The sequence below is a fragment of the Aptenodytes forsteri genome, unplaced genomic scaffold, assembly GCF_000699145.1.
Source record: "Aptenodytes forsteri isolate BGI_AS27 unplaced genomic scaffold, ASM69914v1 Scaffold209, whole genome shotgun sequence".
NCBI classification, from domain to species: domain Eukaryota; kingdom Metazoa; phylum Chordata; class Aves; order Sphenisciformes; family Spheniscidae; genus Aptenodytes; species Aptenodytes forsteri.
This window is the reverse complement of record NW_008795034.1, coordinates 3,337,773-3,359,008: the sequence shown is the minus strand read 5'-3', so window position 1 is coordinate 3,359,008 and position 21,236 is coordinate 3,337,773. Positions and strand designations below refer to the sequence as shown.

The window sequence follows — 21,236 nt, the reverse complement described above, 5'->3', positions numbered from 1 at the left end:
TGGCTGCAGGGAGAAAGGGAAAATTCAAACAACTGGATATTTTCCCCTTTTCCAATGCCAAACAGTTTTGCCAGGGGAAACAGAACCCAATTCCCATCCTATCTCAACATACGCAATGATGGACAGTCCTCAGAAAGTCTGATGCGAGGAGACAAGCCAGCACTATGCGACGTCTTTTCTGTTTAATTCCACATTTCATTTTGTTTACGGTTTTCAGGGCTCTCTCTGAGCAAGCGGCCCATCCATCCCAGACGTGCCGCGAAGCTCTCGGCAGAGCGCCCGCGCATGCGGCCATCCGCGCCGCCGCGCTTCGGGGAGAGACGGGTGTCCCCGGGCAGCTCCTTCCACACCGAGAACACGGGCAGGTTACACTTCGCCTTGGAGCTGAACATCAGGAAACCGTCTGGACTCCCTTTCCTCCTGCCCCTCATTCATAAATTTAATAAAATAACAATAATAATAATAATAATAATAATTAAAACAAAGATTTTTCAAGAAATACTGTGAAAAGAAAAGAATAATAATAATAATTATAATAATAATAATAATAATTATAATAATAAAAAGCATCTGAGCTCAGAAGAGAAGATTTCTAATGCTTTTCAGCTTGACTGACTTGGAGTGCATTGACCAAGATTTTTCAAGAAATACTGTGAGAAAAAAAGAATAATAATAATAATTATAATAATAATAATAATAATTATAATAATAAAAAGCATCTGGAACCAGCTCAGAAGATTTCTAATGCTTTTCAGCTTGACTGACTTGGAGTGCATTGACCACACCGTTTATATTTTCTTCAGGTACCTGCAAGAAAACAAAAAGAAAGGTCATGCTCTAGCAAAAGCCAGGGAGGGACGACAAGGAAAGGAGCGGCACGAGACGAAGCCAGAACAGTCCCAAGGAGCCAGGTACTTTGCTGTTGGACACCTGAACTCCGCTGAGAAAGGACTCCACCTACAAGAGACACCCTCCGGTTCAGAAGCGTTAACCCATGGTACCCCTAGGAGCAAACTTTGTAAGTGAGATCTGGCTGGTTTGCTGTCTGTATGGTGGGTGCTGGTGGGCAGGCAACTGTTTTGGGGTTTTCCTTTCCTTCTCCTCTTCCTCTCCCCTCCTTTCCCTTCCTTTCGTTGGTAAAGCATTTGTACGCCAGGAGCTCGCTCATGCAAGGTGCCTGTGCTGATGGATTTATGTGGCTGCCTAAGGGCTCCATGAGGCTCTCCGGGGCATCCTACAGGTTTGGGACCCATAAGTGTGGGTGGGGAGACCATGTCGGGTGACAGAGGAACGTGTCCATCAAAAGGAGAAGAGAACTGCCAGTCTGCTTGTGGTGGGGGGGTCCCAGATGGTGCGGCGTAGCACCTCTTTCTCATCCAGTCTTGTGATGAGACTTAACCATAGAAGTCCATACACAAAATTATTAGTGGGTGTCTTTTCACACTTACTGCAAGAAAAAAATCCTCGTAACAGAAGATGCAAAAGATCTCAGAGCGACTGTCACCGGTAGAAAAGAATATCACAAGTAAAGTTACATCAGACAGAAAAGAGGCATCTGACCGTTACATAAACTCAAAGACGACACTCAGGGGACAGGCAGCTCACGGCTCTTGGAAAGTGGAAAGGGGACTGAGGGAAAAATAAATTATCTGTGAGCTGCTGCAAGAAGCCAAAATAATTCACGTTAAGTAAGTTGAAGAAGGGACTGTCTCCTCTGTGAGGTACTTGAGTCCTTGGCCAGCAGTACAATACCTGGATTCATTGGACACCCTCCAGAGCTCAGACAGTGGAAATACAACTGGACTGTGATTTTTCTGCAAGGCTTTTAACAAAACCGAGGGAAAAAACCCATGAGAAATAACAAGAAAAACGTTCAATTTTCCAATGGGAAGATGGAATAGGAGCGGCTAAGTCTGATGATGTGTGAACAAGTCTCAGCTGAGAAAGGAAGAAAATAATCTTAAAACAACCATACAGCAAATTCTTCTGGGTTAGGAAGAAAACCCCAGCAAACCTCCAGCACAGGGAACAGGACTTTGAGACGGGACTCTCCACTGCCTCCCCTCCATCGTTTTTCCCAGTACACTGAACACTGCAGTGGAAGAAGCTGTATGACTCTCTGCCTCTCCGAAAGATAATGAGAAAAGACATAGGAATCAATTTTGCAAAACACATTTTCTTAGCCAGCCCCAGCGGACGATCAGCGGGTCCCTCCGCACGCTCCTTCAGCCCAGTACAGAAGCAGGAGGAAGCAGAACCCGCCAGTTCTGGCCAACTGGCTTTGCCCTGCACGGACCCGCCTCCTCACTTAAACACAATGGGCTGATCCTACGTTCGCTGCAAAATGATTTGACTCCCTTAACGTCAAGGAAATAGTATCAATCATAGCACAAATGTTTGGGCTGGATTTTCTCCAGGACAGATGTGCGAACAGTTTTGATTTGTAGGACACATCCTAGATTGCCACCAGTAGAGAAGTCCTACCCCTCTCTGCCCCTTAGAAAAGATCCCTACCCCAGGGCAGCCGGAGCAACATGTTCACTTATCAGCTAGAAGGCAGATCAAAGCATCTACTGTGAAGGGAAAAGTAAAGCTCCAAACTACGTCCCAGACACAGCTTCAGCCTCATTAGATGCAAAACGCTGGTGAAGAAGAGCAAGATACCTCTGAGCATGAGGCAGCGAGAGCAGAGCACCTGGAAAAGGAACTCTTCTCACTTGCTCTCTCTAGAGGGAGCTGGAAACCGTAGCTCTCTCCAGCCCAACCTTATGTCACCCAGGGGACACACCAGAGACCCAGGTCAGATAAAAAATTAAGCAACAAAAAACACCTTAAGATGCACAGGAGAAAAAAGATCCGGTCAAAGGGAACAACAAGCTTTTATAAAGCACTCTAAATGGTTGACAACAAGTACTGAACAACCTTAAATAAAGAAAGGGAGGATGTAGAGAAAGGATTAAAGATGCACTTAGACCCTGAGAAATGTCACTAGAAGTCAAGGTGTCTGGGTAGCAAAGTTAGGGAAAACATGACAAAATCTAGGCCAGGGTCTTGGCCAACCAAACCAACCTCGAGCCAGCAAGCACGCAGCCCAGCCACGCTCGGAGCAAAGTCAAGCAAAGGAGGGCTTGAAATGCACCTTCCACATGGTGGAAGGATTTGACAGCTAGCATAGCACTGCCCAGATGAAAAGGCTTTTAAAACCGTACAAAAAGAAAACAGCAAGTAGGAAGGAAAATGCTAAAATACTGATCTGAGTGAGGAAGATCTGCAGACCACGTGCACGGCCCAAATAATACCCTGCCAGCTGCTCGGAGGCAGGGATCTGCTGGGCTCAGATGCAGCAGGATGAGACACTTTTAAAAGGCGGAGCTGCCTGCAGAGTCATCACAATTGTATGGCCCAAGTTTTAAGTGAAATATCTATTTTAACCGACAGGCCTTAGCTCTCCAGATATTGCTTGACAACTAGAAGCACTCTGCACCTTGTGCTCTGCACAGAAAGCATGCACCTGGGGCCACAACAACAGGTAGGAATGTGAGGCAAAGCTAACAGTATTGATTTTAAAATGGTGTTTTATTAGCTTATCTTATCAGCACAGTTAATATTCAAGAAAATAAGACAAACATATATAACACTTTGACCTTTGCTATCTGGAATAATATTTACTTTTACTCTTTACACACATGACCTATAGGCTGCAAATGGTTCGCACCAACTGTGAAAAACCAAAGTTGAAAAAAGCCAAAGCTGAAAAAAACCCGCCTTGAACTCATTGGGGCTTTTACAGGTCAAAAATTGGGCCTGAGCAGTGAATTTACAGTGACGAAAGGAGAAGTATAGCGCAATAAAGGGCACACTTAAGAAAAAAAACCTGAAAAGCACAAAGTAGCTGAGTTTTGTTAGCTTTGTTAGCGCTTGGGCTACTGACTCCCCGCCTCAGGACTTGGGGAATGGGCTCCAAGTCAAATGCCATCCTGTTTGTGGCTACAGGCATAGCAATTTTCCCTTTTCAGGGAAATTCCTCATTTTTGAGGGTGTCCTATACAGCCAAAGGAAGAGCAGAGGTAGGCCTAGAAGGTAAAATATCTGCCAGTATAAAAGAGAAGAGAACCCTGCACGAATGGCAAGACCCTCATGCTGATGACTGTGCTGCAACTGCTTATGGGCACTCAGGAGAACAAACACGGCAACACTCTTCTCTGCTTCAAAATCACCTCCCCTTGCTGTGCTGCCAATTACTGCTACTTTATCAAAGGCCTACACCACGAGGAGGACAGTGCAGGGACAGCAGAGCTAATCAGGACTCACAGATGGGTCTCAAAATGCCAAGGCTAGGGCTGTGCAGGTACCAAGAGATGAAGGCAGGGGTGTGCTACTGGGAGACTCTCCAAAAAGTTCCACACACACAAAGGCACCCTCCTGAAAGTCTGGAGCCTCCGACTACGTTTGCAGGAAAACGGAGAGGGTTTGTGGCTGCGTCTAATAAAAGATAGTGACGCAGGGGAAGAGACTGCCTGGGGAGGCCGTGAAGTCTCCATCGCTGCAGGTCTTTAAGGACCAAGACCAGCCTTTTGCAAGAATGACACTCCCTGACACGGCTTCGCCTTGGGGTAGGGCTGGGCTACGTTCGGGAGCCTCTGACCCAGGGCAGTGACAGCCAGGAGGCTGGAGAGAGCTATCTGCTGGGCTATGCCAGAGCAAAGGCACTCCAACAAGCTCTCCAGATGGGAAATGATCTTCTCATCATGAGTTTTCTCCCAGGGCAAAGATCTCCCCTATTCCAAAGAAGCTGTCTTGATACTCACCAATGCGTGATCAAACTTAAAAGTACTGATGTAGTAGGCTGGGATGTCGGCTGCGGCCAAAGGCTCAGAAATCTGAGCGACAATTCCACATTCATCTGTGGGGGAGATAAAATATCAATCATTGTCTGAACGGCACACAGTCTCGCAGAACTCCTGGGTCTCGCCAGCTCGGCGCTTATACAGGGAGGAGTTTATCTTCACAAACTCCAAGCAGAAGGGATCTCTGTAGTAAAATGTGTTCTTTCTCACAGAATCAGGCTCTTTGGGCCACCACGATACATTGCACATTGGATTTTATTGCCTTCTTTTTATTACAGAGAAATGTAAATCCCCCAAAAGCACAAAACATTAGAACTGGAATGATTTGCAGAGGTCCAAAGAAAGGCAATTAATGACATTCTAGAAGGAAGCACCAAAACCAGTCTCATACACCCCTAACCTCCATTTTTCTCTTTAGTTGTTGCTATTAAACACTTTGCCCTGCATCTCTGAGAGAGGAGATGCTGACCCGCTGGTCGGCCTGGACACATGGTTCCTAGACCACAAACCACCGCAGCCCCCGAGACAGGATTTCACGCCAATTTAAATGGTTCATCTGTCCTATTCATCGCAGATCAATGGTACATTGTTTCCAGATGAAATCTGAGTTTCACTGATCCAAATTGAACATTTCAACTTGATTGTAAGCTAACACATTTAAACATCGCATGTTTAGGGGACCTGTAGGTGTCCTGATGTCCCATCAATGACATATACCATGCCACTTCTACGTGTTTTGCCTTGAAGATGCATACAGAGAAGGTGCATGAAGATTTCCTTCTTGCTACTTTTGGTTGTCTGGTGTAGAAGTTGCAATTAAATATAAAAATTGGCCAAACATTTTTCAGAAATGTTCTTGAGGCCCGTATTTTTGTAACTGTTTCAGAGGCCACGGGAAGGAGCCCCAGTGTTTTCTGAAGATCAGGCCTTTGTTGCAGTATTCAGAATGGACTCCTTAAAATTACAGGGGACGTAAAAATAACGAGAACGCTTCTGCAGACATGAAGCATTTGCTCTGTGCTACTTAGGTCCAATATTCTTTCAAGTAGAGAAACCGTTTGCAGCACTGGATGTGAAACAGGTCTACAAATAGGACTGCCACTTGGACTGCTATAAATCTATACTAGATCTACTAAAGCCACAGAGCTGCCCAAGGACTGCACGACAGTGCCTTCTGACCACCGATTTCAGGAATCTGCAATGCGTTCCCATGCCACCTTTTTGTCCACTTTTTAAACAGAGACCCAGCTGCAGCCACCTCCGAAGTCCAGCAGATGAATGCAATTTAGATGGAGCTGTCAAGCATGTAGCGCTTTCAAAAGTATATTTAGAAGTCTGACTTATTAGGTAGGAGTCAGACTCCTCCTGTTTGAAAATCTCAGCTTGCAAAGTCATGTTAAGCTGCTGGCTCTTAAAAACGCTCAGCCTCAGATGGATTTTTCCATCATCCTTGAAGGCCCTGAGGCGACTGACTACCTGTGCACCAGCTGATCCCCCAAATGTTTACCTACCGAAGCCAAGAGGCTGCCCACCAATCCGCACCATCTTCCAGAGTTCGCCAGATGCACTTGTAAACAACAAATTATTAGGAAATCTGCAAAAGAAAAGGAACACCAAACGTGGCAATTAAAACACAGCAGTGTGTCAGATTCTGCCTGCGGGGATGCTGCTGTTCCTGTATCCCTGCGCTGCTTGAAGCCAACAATAGCGGCGGCGGCAGCTCGGTGAAACTGAGAAAACTCAAGGCAAGGGGGACAGATGCACCTGCCTGCCCCTCCAGATGTCCTATGGTAAATCAGCATCTGATGCTGGAAGTGTGCATAGGCACACAGAGAGGCACGGAAAAAGATTTCTAAGGAACAGGCCATGCCCCAGCTTTACAAACGTCGAGACTGTTAATCTGAAGGCTTGATTTGAGCCGCATTTAGAAACACCTAGGGACAGAATATGTTTCCATACCTACTTTCTTGGGAACGTGAACGGTGACCGCTGTTTTTGTGTATGAGCACCATCGGTGGTTTTTCCCATACCATCCCCGGGAGGTCCCTGGGATCCCTGCAGAGACCCCCATTACTTAGCAGGGGAAGGAAGACCAGTGGCTAAGAGACTTGCCCACGGTCAAGCAGGCAGTCTGTGACAGAGAAGGAATTGGCTGCCCAGGTTCCCCAAGCACCAGGCTGCCGCTCCAACCTTCTAGCCTCTCTTGAAGGCATACAGAGGTTTACTCCAATTAAGGTCAAAGCAGCTTTCAAGAGGGCAATTAACAGTCTGCAAAACAAGTCCCTAGGGCAGGCAAGAATCAAAACCAAACACTGCACTGTGTGTCAAAAGCAAGTCTATGCATTGCATCTCAGTGCAGCATCCTATCTAGCCTCCAGACCTCAGAGACTTCTGTGACGTGGAGCTGCAGAAGTACACACACACACACACACAAACAGGACGGTATTTGCTCCCCAGCTGACTTTCTCCTTGCCAGACAAACGAGTCATGGGCTCCCGCTGCACAGGGATGACTCAGTACATTATCATCACAACGAGACTCCGCACCAAGCCCAGCCATGTGTAAAAGCAAAGCAGGAGGACAGCATCACTGACGTCCCCACCCTACTTTTGGCCTTTAGCAGTAAAATTTCGACCACGTACACCAGATTTTTTTGGGTTTTGCTCTTAAAAGCGCAACTAATAAACAATGGAATAAAAACGTCAAAATCACTTTGCTCCAGTGTTCCTCTTTCAAAAGTGAGATAACCCTACGTTACATTGGCTTGTGATTTCACTGAGGGCTTGGACAGACAAGCCCAAAATTCAGGAGCTGGAACTAACATGCCAGACCTCACTCAGAAAAGTGACAAGGTGAACAGGCACATGACACCCACGCAATGAAGCTCCCAAGAACTAACATGGAGGAGCTTAAGCTGCTTCCTGCTCCTTTGAGAACATCCCAGGTGCTTTTTTTGGGCCCAGGAGACTCTAAGACCAAAGCTCACCTCTGCTGTGTCTGGACATCCATGACCAAGGAGATGTAACCCTCAATGAGAGAAAAGGAGAAAAAGCGAATATGTCCCGAGTCTTCGTTGCCCACCACCGAGTCTTTTACTCTGAAGAAACAGAAGAGAACAGCATTAACTGTGGCTAGAAGAGCAAAGGAAGGTTTTTAAAGCAGATATAGCCAGTGACACCAGAAGCATTCATACCCTGACTTAGGGAAGTGACACTGAGTCCTGTCACATTACACTGCTTTTCATTTTTTTGATTCTGCAGGGGAAAAAAATGCCAGTCCCCACAATTGACAAAACTCTCCCATCCCTGCCCCAAGGTTCTCTCGCAGGAGGCTGTGGGCCAGGAGCCACAGGCACCAATGGGCAGCAGTACAGCCAGCCGTACATCCTCCGGTCATGTGTGGATATGCAGCACGTTGATCGCGTTGCTACTCTTAGCTTAAATCTGAAAAGGCTCAGCTTTCCAAAGCCAGCGGATGTCTTTGGGCACCCTCAATCTCCTATTTGGCTTCCACCTGTCAGGACAACCCTCTTGAGCCTGTGTAACTTCCCTCCCTAAGTGCAGAGCACCACAGCAGCATAAGGCCACAGGAGATCCCTGGGCGTCCTGGAGGAGCAATGTGAATTTGTGCCTCCAGGCGCCGGCCACACCTCCCCCGGGAGCCTGTCTCCCTGCTGGGACCTACCCATTGGAGTAAAACATGACATCCATTAGGAGCGTAGCAACAGTGGGAAGGGTATCTGGATCCAGGCTGGTGACGCAGAACATATTACTCGGACTGGAAAGGGGATGAATGACAGGCCTCTGAACTGAAAGAGACACACACGGACACACACAGCTATGAAGCCACATCTGCAGCGGGTTCACGTCCCACCAGACGTGTTATCCGCGCGCCGGCAGCGGCCACAGAGAAAACTGACAGTGTTTGTAAGGAAGTTCCTCATTGCTGAAGCCCTGCTGGCTCTCAGACAGGGACCGAAGAGCCTGGGGACAACCTGCTCTTGCGGTGTTCTCCCCGGGGTACAGGGTGAGATCATCCTGAGTACCCTGCCCTGCACGGGGCACAGGTCAGCTCTCTGCTCGTAGGGGCTTTCAGGCCATCGGGTGCACCCACATGAGACAGGGGGCAAGCTAAAGGAGGTGCCAACACAAACCGAAAAGTAGAAATAAATTCAGGCTTCCACCATTTAAAAGGCAGGGCTACGGAAGGCATTTCTCCGGCTGTGGTTGCTGGCAGTACGCCCTCTTTTCCTTCCTTTCTGGGGGCCTATTTTGCCATAATACCTGCAAAAATTAAAAACCAGCTGCCATGCATCTTGGCAAACACGTTGCAGCCAGTGGCTGAGAAGCAGCCGGTATTTAGGCATGCAACTATTAAACAGAGCAACACAGCAAATTGCATACATGTGCATAATCAACGTGCGTTTCGCTGTGCCCTTCCTTTATGCTTTTTGTTTAAGGCTCATTTTCTGAAACAAGATTATCTATAGCTATCAAGTGACAAGGCTGAGTGGCACTTCATAATAACTGATCCCTGCTTTGTGTGGTTACGGGCACAAAATTACACACAGGTGTGTAGGTAAACATATGTATTTAAGTAGTTCCTTTTCCTGATTGTGCCCTTTGCTTGATGCTTGTTCCTCTAGACTGGAAACATCCTAAGAGTCTGTACAGCCCTGGGCTCGTAGTGGCCTTGATCCTGACCGGTATTGAAGTGTGAACGTTGAACAACAGTATTCTCTGTGCATCAATCACTGCAATACTTAAACAAGCTTTTATATAAGCCATTTTCCTTTGAAATGTTGAAACATGGAAATATGGGCTACAGACAATGTTATTTTTGCAACTGAAATGAACTGTACTTTAACCTTCTGTCCTACAAAAGGCACATCTCTGCTAGAGATGTGAAACTAGCATTAAAAGGCTCAAATTCAGCAGAGCTCATCAGCACTGCTCAGTGTAAGTTAAGCACCTACTCAAATCCTTGGTTGAACTGGGATAGGCTCAGGCAAGATAGTTTATTATCTTACAACAGGATAAACATTCACCAAAATGTTGAAGGAAGGTAGGAGGCAGACTTTCACCCCCATGTGTCATGGAGACCAACTCCCTGGCAAGCTGAGCCCATGCTGGTCCTTACCAAGTTTTGGTTTGACAAATCCATTTGTTATCCCAAGGTCATCGGCAGCCACTGTCTCCCCGTTCACTACTCTGAGGATGGTGAACTCAGCAGCCAGCGTGTGCATCACGAAGGGCAGGTCTCGCTCACGTACCTGAAGTTGACAACAGGATTAGCTCGTGATGGTATGCACCAAAAGTGAGAATACACTGCAGTGGAGGTTATGTACCCTCAGGGCACAGAAAGGGGCACACACCACTCCGGCTTGAGCCAGCAGGTGTGTAAGGATAATTATTATCTGGATGTGTGTCTAGAGAAGCACATTTGGTGATATTACTGCAAATATCAGTAGGATTGAGCACCACGGTACTTTTAGGACTGTGGAAAGAGCGTGGAGACTTCTAAGAGGGAGATGTTTCACCTCTTTTCCAGCATCCCTTCAAGAACTCAGCACTGCCTGTTCTTCAGCCTTGTTTCCTAAGGAAGTAAAGCTTATGTGGTCGTGCCCTTTGTGAGTGCACACACACGTGTGTGAGACAGAAAGACAGTCTGTCTGTCTATCCCCAAAACAACCCTGGAGCCTCTTGGCCATCATCAGCCAACCTGACAGCAGACACTATGTTCCTCTAACTCTCAGAAAACCAGTGTCTGAGTGATGGTGGGAAATGCTGCCAGTGCCTCCATTAAGGGAGAGACTGCAGTGTGGGCTCAGCACTCTCATTAGACACCAGATAACCCGTACCAACAAATGCCTCATCCCATGGGAAAAGCTCCTGAGATGTCAGAGAGCCTAACTACAAGGCACAGAGCTCTGGGGAAAGCAGACTTTGGTCCTTCTGCCGCTACTCAAACAACGTGTTCCCAGAAATGTCATTCAAACTGCCCAACTGAGCTTTCATCTGGTGGCAGATAACTCTGCCTGGTCCTCTCATGTCCTCTTACCAGGATGAAGTCCGTCTGATAGGTGGAGAGCATGAACACCGAGATGTTTTGGTCAGCTAGGGGTGCTATTACTGACTTGGCAATTTTTGTCACTCCGATGGGCTGGGAGCCAGAGAAGCCACCTCCACCAGACACCACGTTGAGGGCAAGCCATGTCGCATCAGCCACGCTCAAGTGTTCCGAGGAAGGGAGCTCTGCAAAGAGACAGAGGGGGAAGACAGAGGTTTGGTTTAGAGGCGGAGAAAGCCAGGTCCACCGTCTGGTCCGTATGTGGTTAGCACAGACCTCAGTGCAAGGAATGAGATGAGCCCACTTATCCAGCCAACCTCCTGGGCTTCCCACGCTGCTTCACAGGTTGGTACGGGGCCGCTTTTTAGATATACCAATTGCATCAGCTTCCATTGCAGGATTCATATAGATTTTCAAGGACAACACAGGGAATTACATGAGCCTCAGCCATTCACTCGGATGCTGGTGACCAGCACTGATGAATTCCCCATGTGGAAAGAGCCTGAGGTTCTTGACTTAACTTGAATGTCCTCTATCACACAATTTCTCCAAATACTTCACTCGAGCTTTTCTGGTCTCTTTCGCTTCCTTTTTCCTGCTCTAAACCCAAATTTTGTTCTCCTGGACATGAGATGGAGGTTGACAGAGCAACCTGGGCACTAGCCCAAGACTTGGAAGATGCAGAGCAGGTACCCTGTGCATCTGCGGGCTGCTGCCTCCATCTCTAAAGCAGAAGACAAGAGCCGCACAGCTCTGTAAGGGATGGATGGTGTAACATGTACGCTAGAGATTACAAGGTGATCACATACTACGATAATGGAGATCTTTTTAAGAATAACCCCAGTTCCATGCCATTTGCTTTTAGTCTGCTGTCGTTAAGTAGTTAAAAATCTGCAGCTAAACCATTTAATACAAATTATTAACTGTTTTAAAGAAACCTTAATGTATTAACAGCCCGTAAAACCAGACGTGGACTCTGGAATGAAGGTATAAACTTCTCTACGATTCTCTGGACTTTGGATTTTGGTTTGGCAAATTATAGAAACAAACAGTTCAGATCCATAACCAGACTTACAAATACATAATCCCAGTTAAATCTACTTGGCATAAGGAACCTGACCTCAGATGCAGATCCAGCCAGCAAAGACACAGCGGAGGTCCCAGCAGAAACCTACACACTTTGCTTAGAGGTTAGATGCAGCCCAGCAGCTCGAAAGCATAAATCCCAGTATTGCTGCTCTTGCAGTCAGCACTCTGGCACTGTGGGCAAGCCACTTCATGCCTCCGAACCCACGTTTCCTACTCTGTCCACCCACTCCTGGCTCCTCCGTACAGTATCCTTTCCATCTCCTTCAGCGAGACCTTTGGGAGCTGTTTCTGTACAGCTCCAGACACCATGTAATAAATTCATAACCTCACACGCCCTGAATCCCCAGGCACCACTGCTGTGAGACAACGACAGCGCTGAAAACCCAAAATGAACTGAATAACAAATACTGTTCATTTTGCTCTCCTCAATAACCTCAATTGTGTGTGGCATGAAAATAACCCTGAGCAAACACACTGCAAACAGTGGGGACACTGAGGGTTCTGCTTCTGCATTTTGATGTTTAGCTTCATAGGCCAATGTTTCTTTTTCACTGAATAATCAGAGCTTACATGGAATGAAAACTAGACACCAGGGAGAGTGGGTAAGTTTGTGCATTAATCAACAACATGTTACCTCAGAGAGACCAGTGCAAGTTGCTTGTGGTAAATTACTGCAGCAAAATACCATTTTCTGATCAGCCAGCCCTTCGCATCAGAAAAGCACCCCCAAAACAAAGCTTACTACATCAACTGGCATGGAGAAGCTAGGGCTCAAAACAACTGCTGCTGATCTAATAAGCAGCTGACGTCTTTTTTTCCTTTATTCCCACCTCTGCTCCTTGCCTGTGAAATAAATAAGAAGGAGGAGGAAAAAAAACCCATGTGTTACTTCTTTGGACATGTATTTGCTCCCTGGCAGCACGGAGCGGGCAGGCGCAGGCGAGGCCACCTGCACGTCATCAGTATTTACACTTCCATTTCCCGCATCCCAAAGCCATTAAAGCAGCCAGGCAACTAAATCACAGAAAGGTCAAGTGACACCTTTCCTCTCTGCAAACTCATCCCCAAAAGCCTCTGGCAGCGCGGCTGACCTAGTAACTGCGCCAGCTGCGCAGGATGCACGGGCAGCTCCGCGTCCCCCGGGGTCCTGCGCTCACCGACCTGTCCCACCCGCAGCGGGCACGTCCCAGATGTGCCCAAGTCCGCTAATGACTCGTTACCAGCAGCGAGAAGAGATCACAACTCATTTCCCTCTCTATAAACAGAGTAGATGATATTCCTGCTTTGTACGGGTGACGTGGGCCTGGCTGCAGTTCATTAAATACCAGTTTAAATACTACTTCGGGTCAGGGATGTGACGGAAGATGCAGTATTTCACGGTGGATGGAGGCATTATCACATTTCACTCCGGCAGCAGCGGTGCTGGAGGAGCTGCCCCAAGAAGACCTCGTCAACCTCTTCCTCGGGGGACAGGAAGGCTGATTTGTCCGTTGCATTTGTAATTACGGGAAAGTGTTGATCGTGTTTGGTTTTATGTGTTTAAAAGGCCCTATGAAGTATGACAGGGGCCATTGCATTTGCCTAAGTAACCTGCTTCTCATAATTCAATTAACTTTGCAAAAAATATATAGAAAGTGACTGAAATACCAATTTTGGACACTGTTTCCACTAGGCAGCCAGATGGAAAAGTACAGCCCAAATTTTAATGAAACAAACCCAGGCTTGAGGCTGAACAAATTCATCTAAATAGCATCAAATAAGCCACGTGGGAAGGTGCTTTGCCCAGGAAGCTGTTAAATGCAGTAAACCCAAGGAGCGCTGAAAACACTAGATGTAACATTAACGCAGACTCAGTGAGGCAGAATGAGGTAATAAATAAAGAGCAAAATGAGGAATCTCCCATGTTTCAGCACCAACCCAGCAAACCCACCATCTCCACCACTTCCCCTACAGGAGAGCAGAGCTCCTGACACCCCACAGCTTCAGCACCGCAGTGTCCTGGTTTGGGCAGGGATAGAGTTAATTTCCTTCCTAGTAGCTGGTACAGTGCTGTGTTTTGGATTTAGGGTGAGAACAATGTTGATAACACACCAATGTTTTAGTTGTTGCTAGGTAGTGTTTACACTAGTCAAGGACTTTTCAGTTTTCCATGTTCTACCGACTGAGAAGGCTGGAGGTGCACAAGAAGCTGGGAGGGGGCACAGCCAGGACAGCTGACCCCAACTGGCCAAAGGGACATTCCATACCATGGGACGTCATGCTCAGTATATAAAGCTGGGGGAAGAAGAAGGAAGAGGGGGGACATTCGGAGTGATGGCATTTGTCTTCCCAAGTAACCGTTACGCGTGATGGAGCCCTGCTGTCCTGGAGATGGCTGAACACCTGCCTGCCCATGGGAAGTAGTGAATGAATTCCTTGTTTTGCTTTGCTTGCATGCGCAGCTTTTGCTTTACGTATTAAACTGTCTTTATCTCAACCCACGAGTTTTCTCACTTTTACCCTTCCGATTCTCTCCCCCATCCCACCGGGGGGAGAGGGAGCGAGCGGCTGCGTGGTGCTCAGTTGCCGACTGAGGTTAAACCACGACACGCAGCATCCCCTGTCCTCGCACTGCGAGATCAGCGCAGAAATCTCTCTGTTGGGTTCTCAAGATCCTCTTGCAACTGGTTTATCAGAGTGCGGGTCACTCCCCCTTCTGATCACAGGGGACATCTCACCTCTGCCTGAGAAGGACCTCTAAGAGGTCAGACTTAGGCTTTGTTTATTATAATCGGGGTCTTTGTTTTGAATTTGCATTGGGGTGAAGCCTTTCGATTCTGGTGGTTTTGCTGTGTAACACTTTGCAGACCTGCTGCCAGGAGCAGGCACCCAGGAGCGGCTCAGCTGCCCGCAGGCTCCCTAGCCATCATTTGCTGCCCATCATCACAACCATCACTGGCAAGCAGAGGAGGTTCACAGACTCCAGCTGTCATTTCATCCACAGTAGCTAGCATGGAACCCCACCAACCTACGCAAGATGTGGTCATCCTGATAGCCCAAGCACAGCACTCATCTCGTGTATGATTTTGCCTGGCAGTGCAACGCTAGGTACCAACCGCTGTTGGGCTCCAATAGCCCATGGTACCGCTCTCCGTTGGCACAGCAGTTTTCTCTCATCCAAAATTCTCCCTGCTGTATGAAATCTGCAGTGCCACCAAGCAGACAGACAGATGTCGTGTGGGACACGACACCCCCTGAGGGAGATATTAAACAAATGTCAATCCCTGCTCAAACCAAACCCAACAAACACGTGTCAAATAAGGTTTAGGGCATGAGTTAAACTGCTTATTCACACCATGGGTGATTTAAAAGGTGATTTAAAAGGCCAGAGGTCTGTCCAGAGCCTCACTGGCCCATTTGGCAGGTACAGTTGAAGCAAAGCAGCCTCCATGGCACACATCATCCTGGGACGCAAGGTGGTGAGTATCATATCGGCCATAATTGGCTCCTGAGCTCAAATAATCAATACGATTTCCAGTGAGGACAACAAACATTGGCCGAAACCCAAATAAGGATTGAATTGCTGCTGCCAGAGGGCTACACAATGCTGTAAGCACTGCGAGCTGGTGCTCCACACGGCACTCTTAAAATACCTTTGGGAGGATGCCGGCCAGATGATGAACTTCTAGCTCATGGGTCTTTGCAAGCAGCCAAGGTGGCCACAGAAAGCAGGGAAGGAAAATCTCCTGGTTTACAGCCCTGACCAAAGAGTCAGCCCGACAGTGTGGGTCTGCATAACGGTGGGAAAACAGCAACATTTGTCTGCCTCCATTTTCCACCCTGGGGACCCCTCAGCCTCATGCACCCTGTAGAGCTGGAGGCAAAGCACTGGGAGCCAGTCCCCCTGCTCTGGAGGAGCGCTGGAAAATGTGCAAGATGCTCTCAGAAAGTGCAACACCACCAGAACTTTTTCTCCTCTTTCTGTACTTAATTTAAATGGGTTCAAATTTCTCATAAAAGGGTTACAGTTAAGGGGGGGATAACTGGAAAATGCACAGTTCCATAGCAGAAATACACCTCACCTACCCACATCGATATCTGGATCAGTGCTGTCCAAAGCACTGCCAACCAGAGACTTATTCCCATCCTCCAAAAGGACACCCTGGGAGCTGTTTTCCGTGGACCTCGTTCCAACTTAACGGCAATCAGCTACCCACTTGAGGACACCTATTAGCTTTCAAGTGAAACTGTAGATATACGATGGATTTATTGTAGTGCTTGGAGAGAAATGAAGGCACTCAGCTGGTTTGTTTCTTTGGTGTGGTATGTTGGATCATCTCCTAAGCACTTATCTTCACTCAGTACACAAATTTTGCGTTATAGCAGAGTACTCTGGGTGATGTGCTACTCCTTGATTTGTTCTGGTACTCCGAATGAACCAATTGCTCGTTCAATTCATCATTATAGGACTTATGTTCGCAGCCACAGCTAACTCCAAATGTTAAAAAATAATGAAATTAAAAAATACTGTGGATTTTTTGACCAGCCTTCTGGCTTTAGATCCCTTACGCTGTAATTATTTCACCTTTTATAGCCTCCCTCTGCAAAAATGACAGCTAGACTCTGGCTTGTATTAAAAAGATAGAGAAAAAGGCTCCTGCAAGAGCAGGACTCCAATGGTCAGGCATTAAAAATAAAAGTGCTGCCAACTGCAAAATTCATGATAAATTGGGAGAGCTGTCGCCAATGCCTCTATGTGGCAGCACAGTTTATGTAGATATATTTTTAATAGGATTTTTATGTTTATTAAAGAGTTCTCTTCCCACTGCCCAGTGGAAGCTTTTCATTGCTCTGCCGTTTTAAAATCCCATCTTATAATGAAGCGAGGGATTATCTCAGATTGTAAAGCCTGATCCAAAGCCCGGGCATCTTTCCGACTTCTCTGTCGGCCTTATCACGCAGCCACTGAGGAGGGGCTGGAGAGGCCACCGGGTGCTGCCGCTGGGCGCTGCCGAGAAGAGCGTGCGATGGCCAAAGCATCAACAAGCCCATGGGGAGCTGGGATGCCCAAGATAGGTTTCCAGCGCCCACTCGTGTGGTTTCCCTGACATCTAATAAAGTGCATGTGTTTGAACTGGATGTCTCTGCTCGGAAGACTTTTTAGGAATTTTCTATCTTGGAGGGCACCATGGAAACTGGCCATATCAGCTCAAAATCTTGGGGAGGGGGAGAGCGGGAGGAGGATAACCACCTGAGCCTCATCCCTTTTGCAAAATTAGGCTAAGTAAACATTCCTTTAATATTAGGAAGTGGAGCACTCTGTTTCTCTCACTTTCAGAAAGCCGCGCGAAAGGGGATAAAGCAGGGTAAAGATGTCATTTATCAGTTTCTGTAGTGTGCTAAAATCCAGGCAGAGCTCGGAAGCTGGTCCAGTGCCCAGCTTTGCGTGTCCCAGTCCTCGCTACTCTGGAAGCATGAGGGTTATTCCTGCAGGATGCCCCATTTCTCGCTTTGCTCTGCCACAAGGACAAGCTGAAGCGATCCACTGCTGTGCTTCCCCCATGGGCAACAAAAATGTCTTGGGGATGTTACAATGCAAATTATAACCTTTCAGAGGACGCAAATACCCTTTCTTTTTGCCTCAAAACACATACGCTGCCAGCTTCACACTTAATAACTGGGAGCAAAGACTTTTGCTGCTGCACAAACTCTAAACAAGCCCCGCAGGCAGTTTGCAGCGCGGTGCGAGATGGCTGCCAGGCAGAAAGTCCTTGGTGTCGGTTTGATTTGAGTGCCACAGAGCACTCCCACACCAAGGGACTTATCTAAGCACAATAGCCGGGTGAGATGAAAGCACACCGCTTGGCTTCACGTTGGGAAACATGATGATTAGGTCCAAAAAGTTAATGCTTTTGTGCACAAGAGAAGGGAGAAAATCCCACAGCTCTGACTCAGCTGAAATTATCTCACATGCCAACGAGCTCGAGCTCATCCTGGGAAGAGGTCGGCGTGCTCACAACCAAGCAGCTTTTGCAATTTTTTCCATTTATGCTAACGGTTTGGTCAGCTGCCACCCTCTTCAGAGGGCAATACCAGAGGTGATCATAGAATCATAGAATAGTTTGGGTTGGAAGGGACCTCTAAAGGTCATCTAGTCCAACCCCCCTGCCGTGGGCAGGGACATCTTCAACTAGATCAGGTTGCTCAGAGCCCCGTCCAGCCTGACCTGGAATATTTCCAGGGACGGGGCATCCACCACCTCCCTGAGCAACCTGTTCCAGTGATGGGTGCACAGAAGACAGGCCCGCGAGCATGAGTTGCAACACGAGGAGCGCAATGCCTCCAGCATCGCATCTCTGCCCTGCAGTATGCGCTCTGGCTCAGTCTCAGAGGCATGAGCCGGCAGCGAGACATCTCATCCAGCAGCACATCAGGAATTTTTAAAGTGCTGGTAGCTCCAAATGTTCATTAGATACCAAGCGCTACCAGCAAATGGGAGGCAGGTTTCTCCAGGATCACAGTGGACCATCAAACTTCAATTTTTGTCTCTTTTATTGCTCTTCTTTGTGCATCCCAAATTTGCTCCTGATGGGATACCCGGGCACCTCTGCAGGGCTGGATCCACAGCCGGGGAACCTCGCCATCTCTAACTGCGTGCTTCTGTGTTTTTAAAATTTTCTCCTAACAGAGCATGCAAAACCGAGGTTTTTTAATTCCAAACTCCCTCAACAGGGAAGCTGTGAAACCTGTCAGCTCATTTTCCTATTTAGGTATTATCCCACTCACAAAACTGTCAAAAGAACATTGTTAGGTTCATAAACTCAAACACTCTGCAGTGAGGAAGTGACAGCTTGACATTTTATATATTTAACCTCAATGTTTCTGTGCCTCAGTTTCCCATCTATAAAGTGGGTACAAAACCCCCTATTTCTTCTAAATCTTGCTCTCAAGAAACAACTGACCTGTTTAGCTGAGGTTTATATACATCTCACAATTGAAGCATTTCACAGTTAATGCAAAAATCAGCACCAGGCAGACAAGCAGCATGGAAAATTTCTGCCCAAAGAGGGAGTGTGGCAAAGACTTAAGTGTCTGAAAACAGGGTGAGAATGGAAGGAACTGGGAAGTTTTGCTCTGGCCTCTTTGAGCATCTTTCCTTCATCATTGAGGGAGGAAGCTGTTGGTGCTAGTGTTATTCTAGGGATATTAAGGTAGGTTTGAAAGGCAAAGGTCTCTCACTTTCCACTATCAAGACCATAAAAGACAGACAAACAGCTAGACAGAGGGAAAGAAAGAAAAAGAAAACAAGAAGGAAGCAAACAAGAAAGCACTCTAGGGAAAAACCAGCACCCAGAGCCTGTCAAAGTCTCAGTCCCTGAGCTCTGAGCAGCCAGTGCTCGTACAGCACCCAGTATGGACCAGCTCTTCCCAAATCCGCACCTCCTAGGAGTGCTCCCAAAGTAACGTCGAGCAATGCAGCCATCTTCCCTCATTTCTCACATGACATTTATCTTACACTGGTCCTTGTCTGCTGTTACAGGTTTTCTTTCAATTACGCATTAACTAAATCTAAAGGCCGTTCATGGGTTTACGTTAGAATGGGTGAACATACCCAGTGCAATTTTCTCATGTTTTCCTGACAATTCAATTCTAACTCTACCCAGTGTAATAACCAGTTTGAATTTCAAAGTATTCATGTGAATAGGACAAATTACATACACAGGGAATCACACACAGTGACCCCAGGTCCCATGTCCATCTGACGGAGACTACTGTTATTACTCACAAGCAAGGGAGTTCTCCAAGCCCTTTACTGGAAGGAAATTATAAACACATTCATCCCACCTTCATTTTATAAAAATTGGGAGACTTGAAAACCTGCTTCCAAGAGCACTGAGGTCACCCGGAGCATTTCTTCAAGGCCCGTTCTCAAAGAGAGGGAAGTAGCTCCTAACCAGAGACATCAAGTGATTTAATACTGAGTATTTCCAGCCACCTTGGGAGCTACCGGAGAGACTGTATCAGCTCAGCCATCTCCACCGAAGCTTCGCTGGCCCCGTAAACAATTTGCAGGGGCGTGTGAGTATTCTGAATTTTCAAAACAGCTGGGAACTTCTTATGTAAAGTACCTACTTTTTCTAACCAGCCCCATCCACTACCCCGTACAACACAATCGTTTCTGCGGGCGCTACAGTCAAGCAGCTCTCTAGCAAGGCCTTTATAAAACGTTTGTAGGGAAGGGAGGGTACAGCGCTGTGCAGCTTCTCCACTGTTACATATCTGCCCACGTATCCACACGAAGTAGGAAAGTCTTTCTGACAGCGCTGGAGATGTCATGCTCAAAGATGGAGAAGTCGGTGTATTTTTACCATTTACGGTACAGTTACACAAAGACATCCCAGGCACAACGTCCGTGCCCCGGGGATGATGGAGGAAGACAGCTTGTTGCCGCTTCTCTTTGCCTATCCGGGAACACATGCATCCCTTTCTCAGCAGGTGCCAAAGGGATCCTCACCTCCGCTGACATGGACACAGCCTACTTAAATTTTGAGGAATGAGACGAGGTAGATGCTGAGGGGTGGCAACTTCCTGGAAAGTTTACTAGCTAGTCTGTTGAAAGCAGCAGAAGTGGCAATGTATTTACACTAGTTCCAGAACTTGGGAAGGAGTATGCGCTAATTAAAATTATTCTTTCTGCTCAGCACGTCCTCAGCTGCATTTGTACAGAGCAGAGATGACGCCATGTGGCTGACTGATCTATTTACACCTCTGGAGTCCCCTGCTCATCCCCATCCCTGTTTCCCAATTAAGGGTGCAGACAGAAATTTGGGCTAGTTCCAGCAATCAAATATGCCTGGCACACCACTGGGACTGAAGAGACAAACCAGTGACTTTTACCCAACATAAGCCATTCAGGATCTCTCTGCTGCCTGAAAACAGGCAAGCAGAGGAACCTGAAGCGCCCATTCCCAGGGAAGAGCTAAAATAAAGCGAATGTTGTTGCTGGAGCCTGTTGTGAATGCAAAAAGCCGGCAAAAGCCAGGCTAAAGCTGTCTATCGCTTTTTCTGACTTTAAGAACCTGAGGCAAGAAGCGTGCTGTGTTCAGAAATGCACTCCTTCCTGTGCAGCCTCTGGGTCTCTGGCCCGGGCACGTTACGTGTTCCTGGAAGCAAAAGGGCAGACAGCCCACGATGCACATGCACCTGAGCACCCATCAGGTCCAACCCAGCACTGCTGCTTAATCCAGGCTT

At 47.3% G+C, this 21,236-nt stretch overlaps 1 protein-coding gene across 1 annotated transcript in view; it reads right to left on the bottom strand.

The window, feature by feature from the left end:
• Positions 1–631: 631 nt before the first annotated feature.
• The window catches only part of GATSL2 (GATS protein like 2), a 103,071-nt gene continuing 82,466 nt past the window's right edge, over positions 632–21,236 (bottom strand). Inside the window, exons 4-10 of the mRNA XM_019471296.1 lie at positions 10,908–11,101; positions 9,987–10,119; positions 8,532–8,655; positions 7,834–7,944; positions 6,359–6,441; positions 4,809–4,903; positions 632–807 (exon numbers count right to left, since the gene is read on the bottom strand). Coding sequence (XP_019326841.1) covers positions 742–807; positions 4,809–4,903; positions 6,359–6,441; positions 7,834–7,944; positions 8,532–8,655; positions 9,987–10,119; positions 10,908–11,101 — 806 coding nt within the window. The 3' untranslated portion in view covers positions 632–741. The remainder of the gene's footprint in view (positions 808–4,808; positions 4,904–6,358; positions 6,442–7,833; positions 7,945–8,531; positions 8,656–9,986; positions 10,120–10,907; positions 11,102–21,236) is intronic.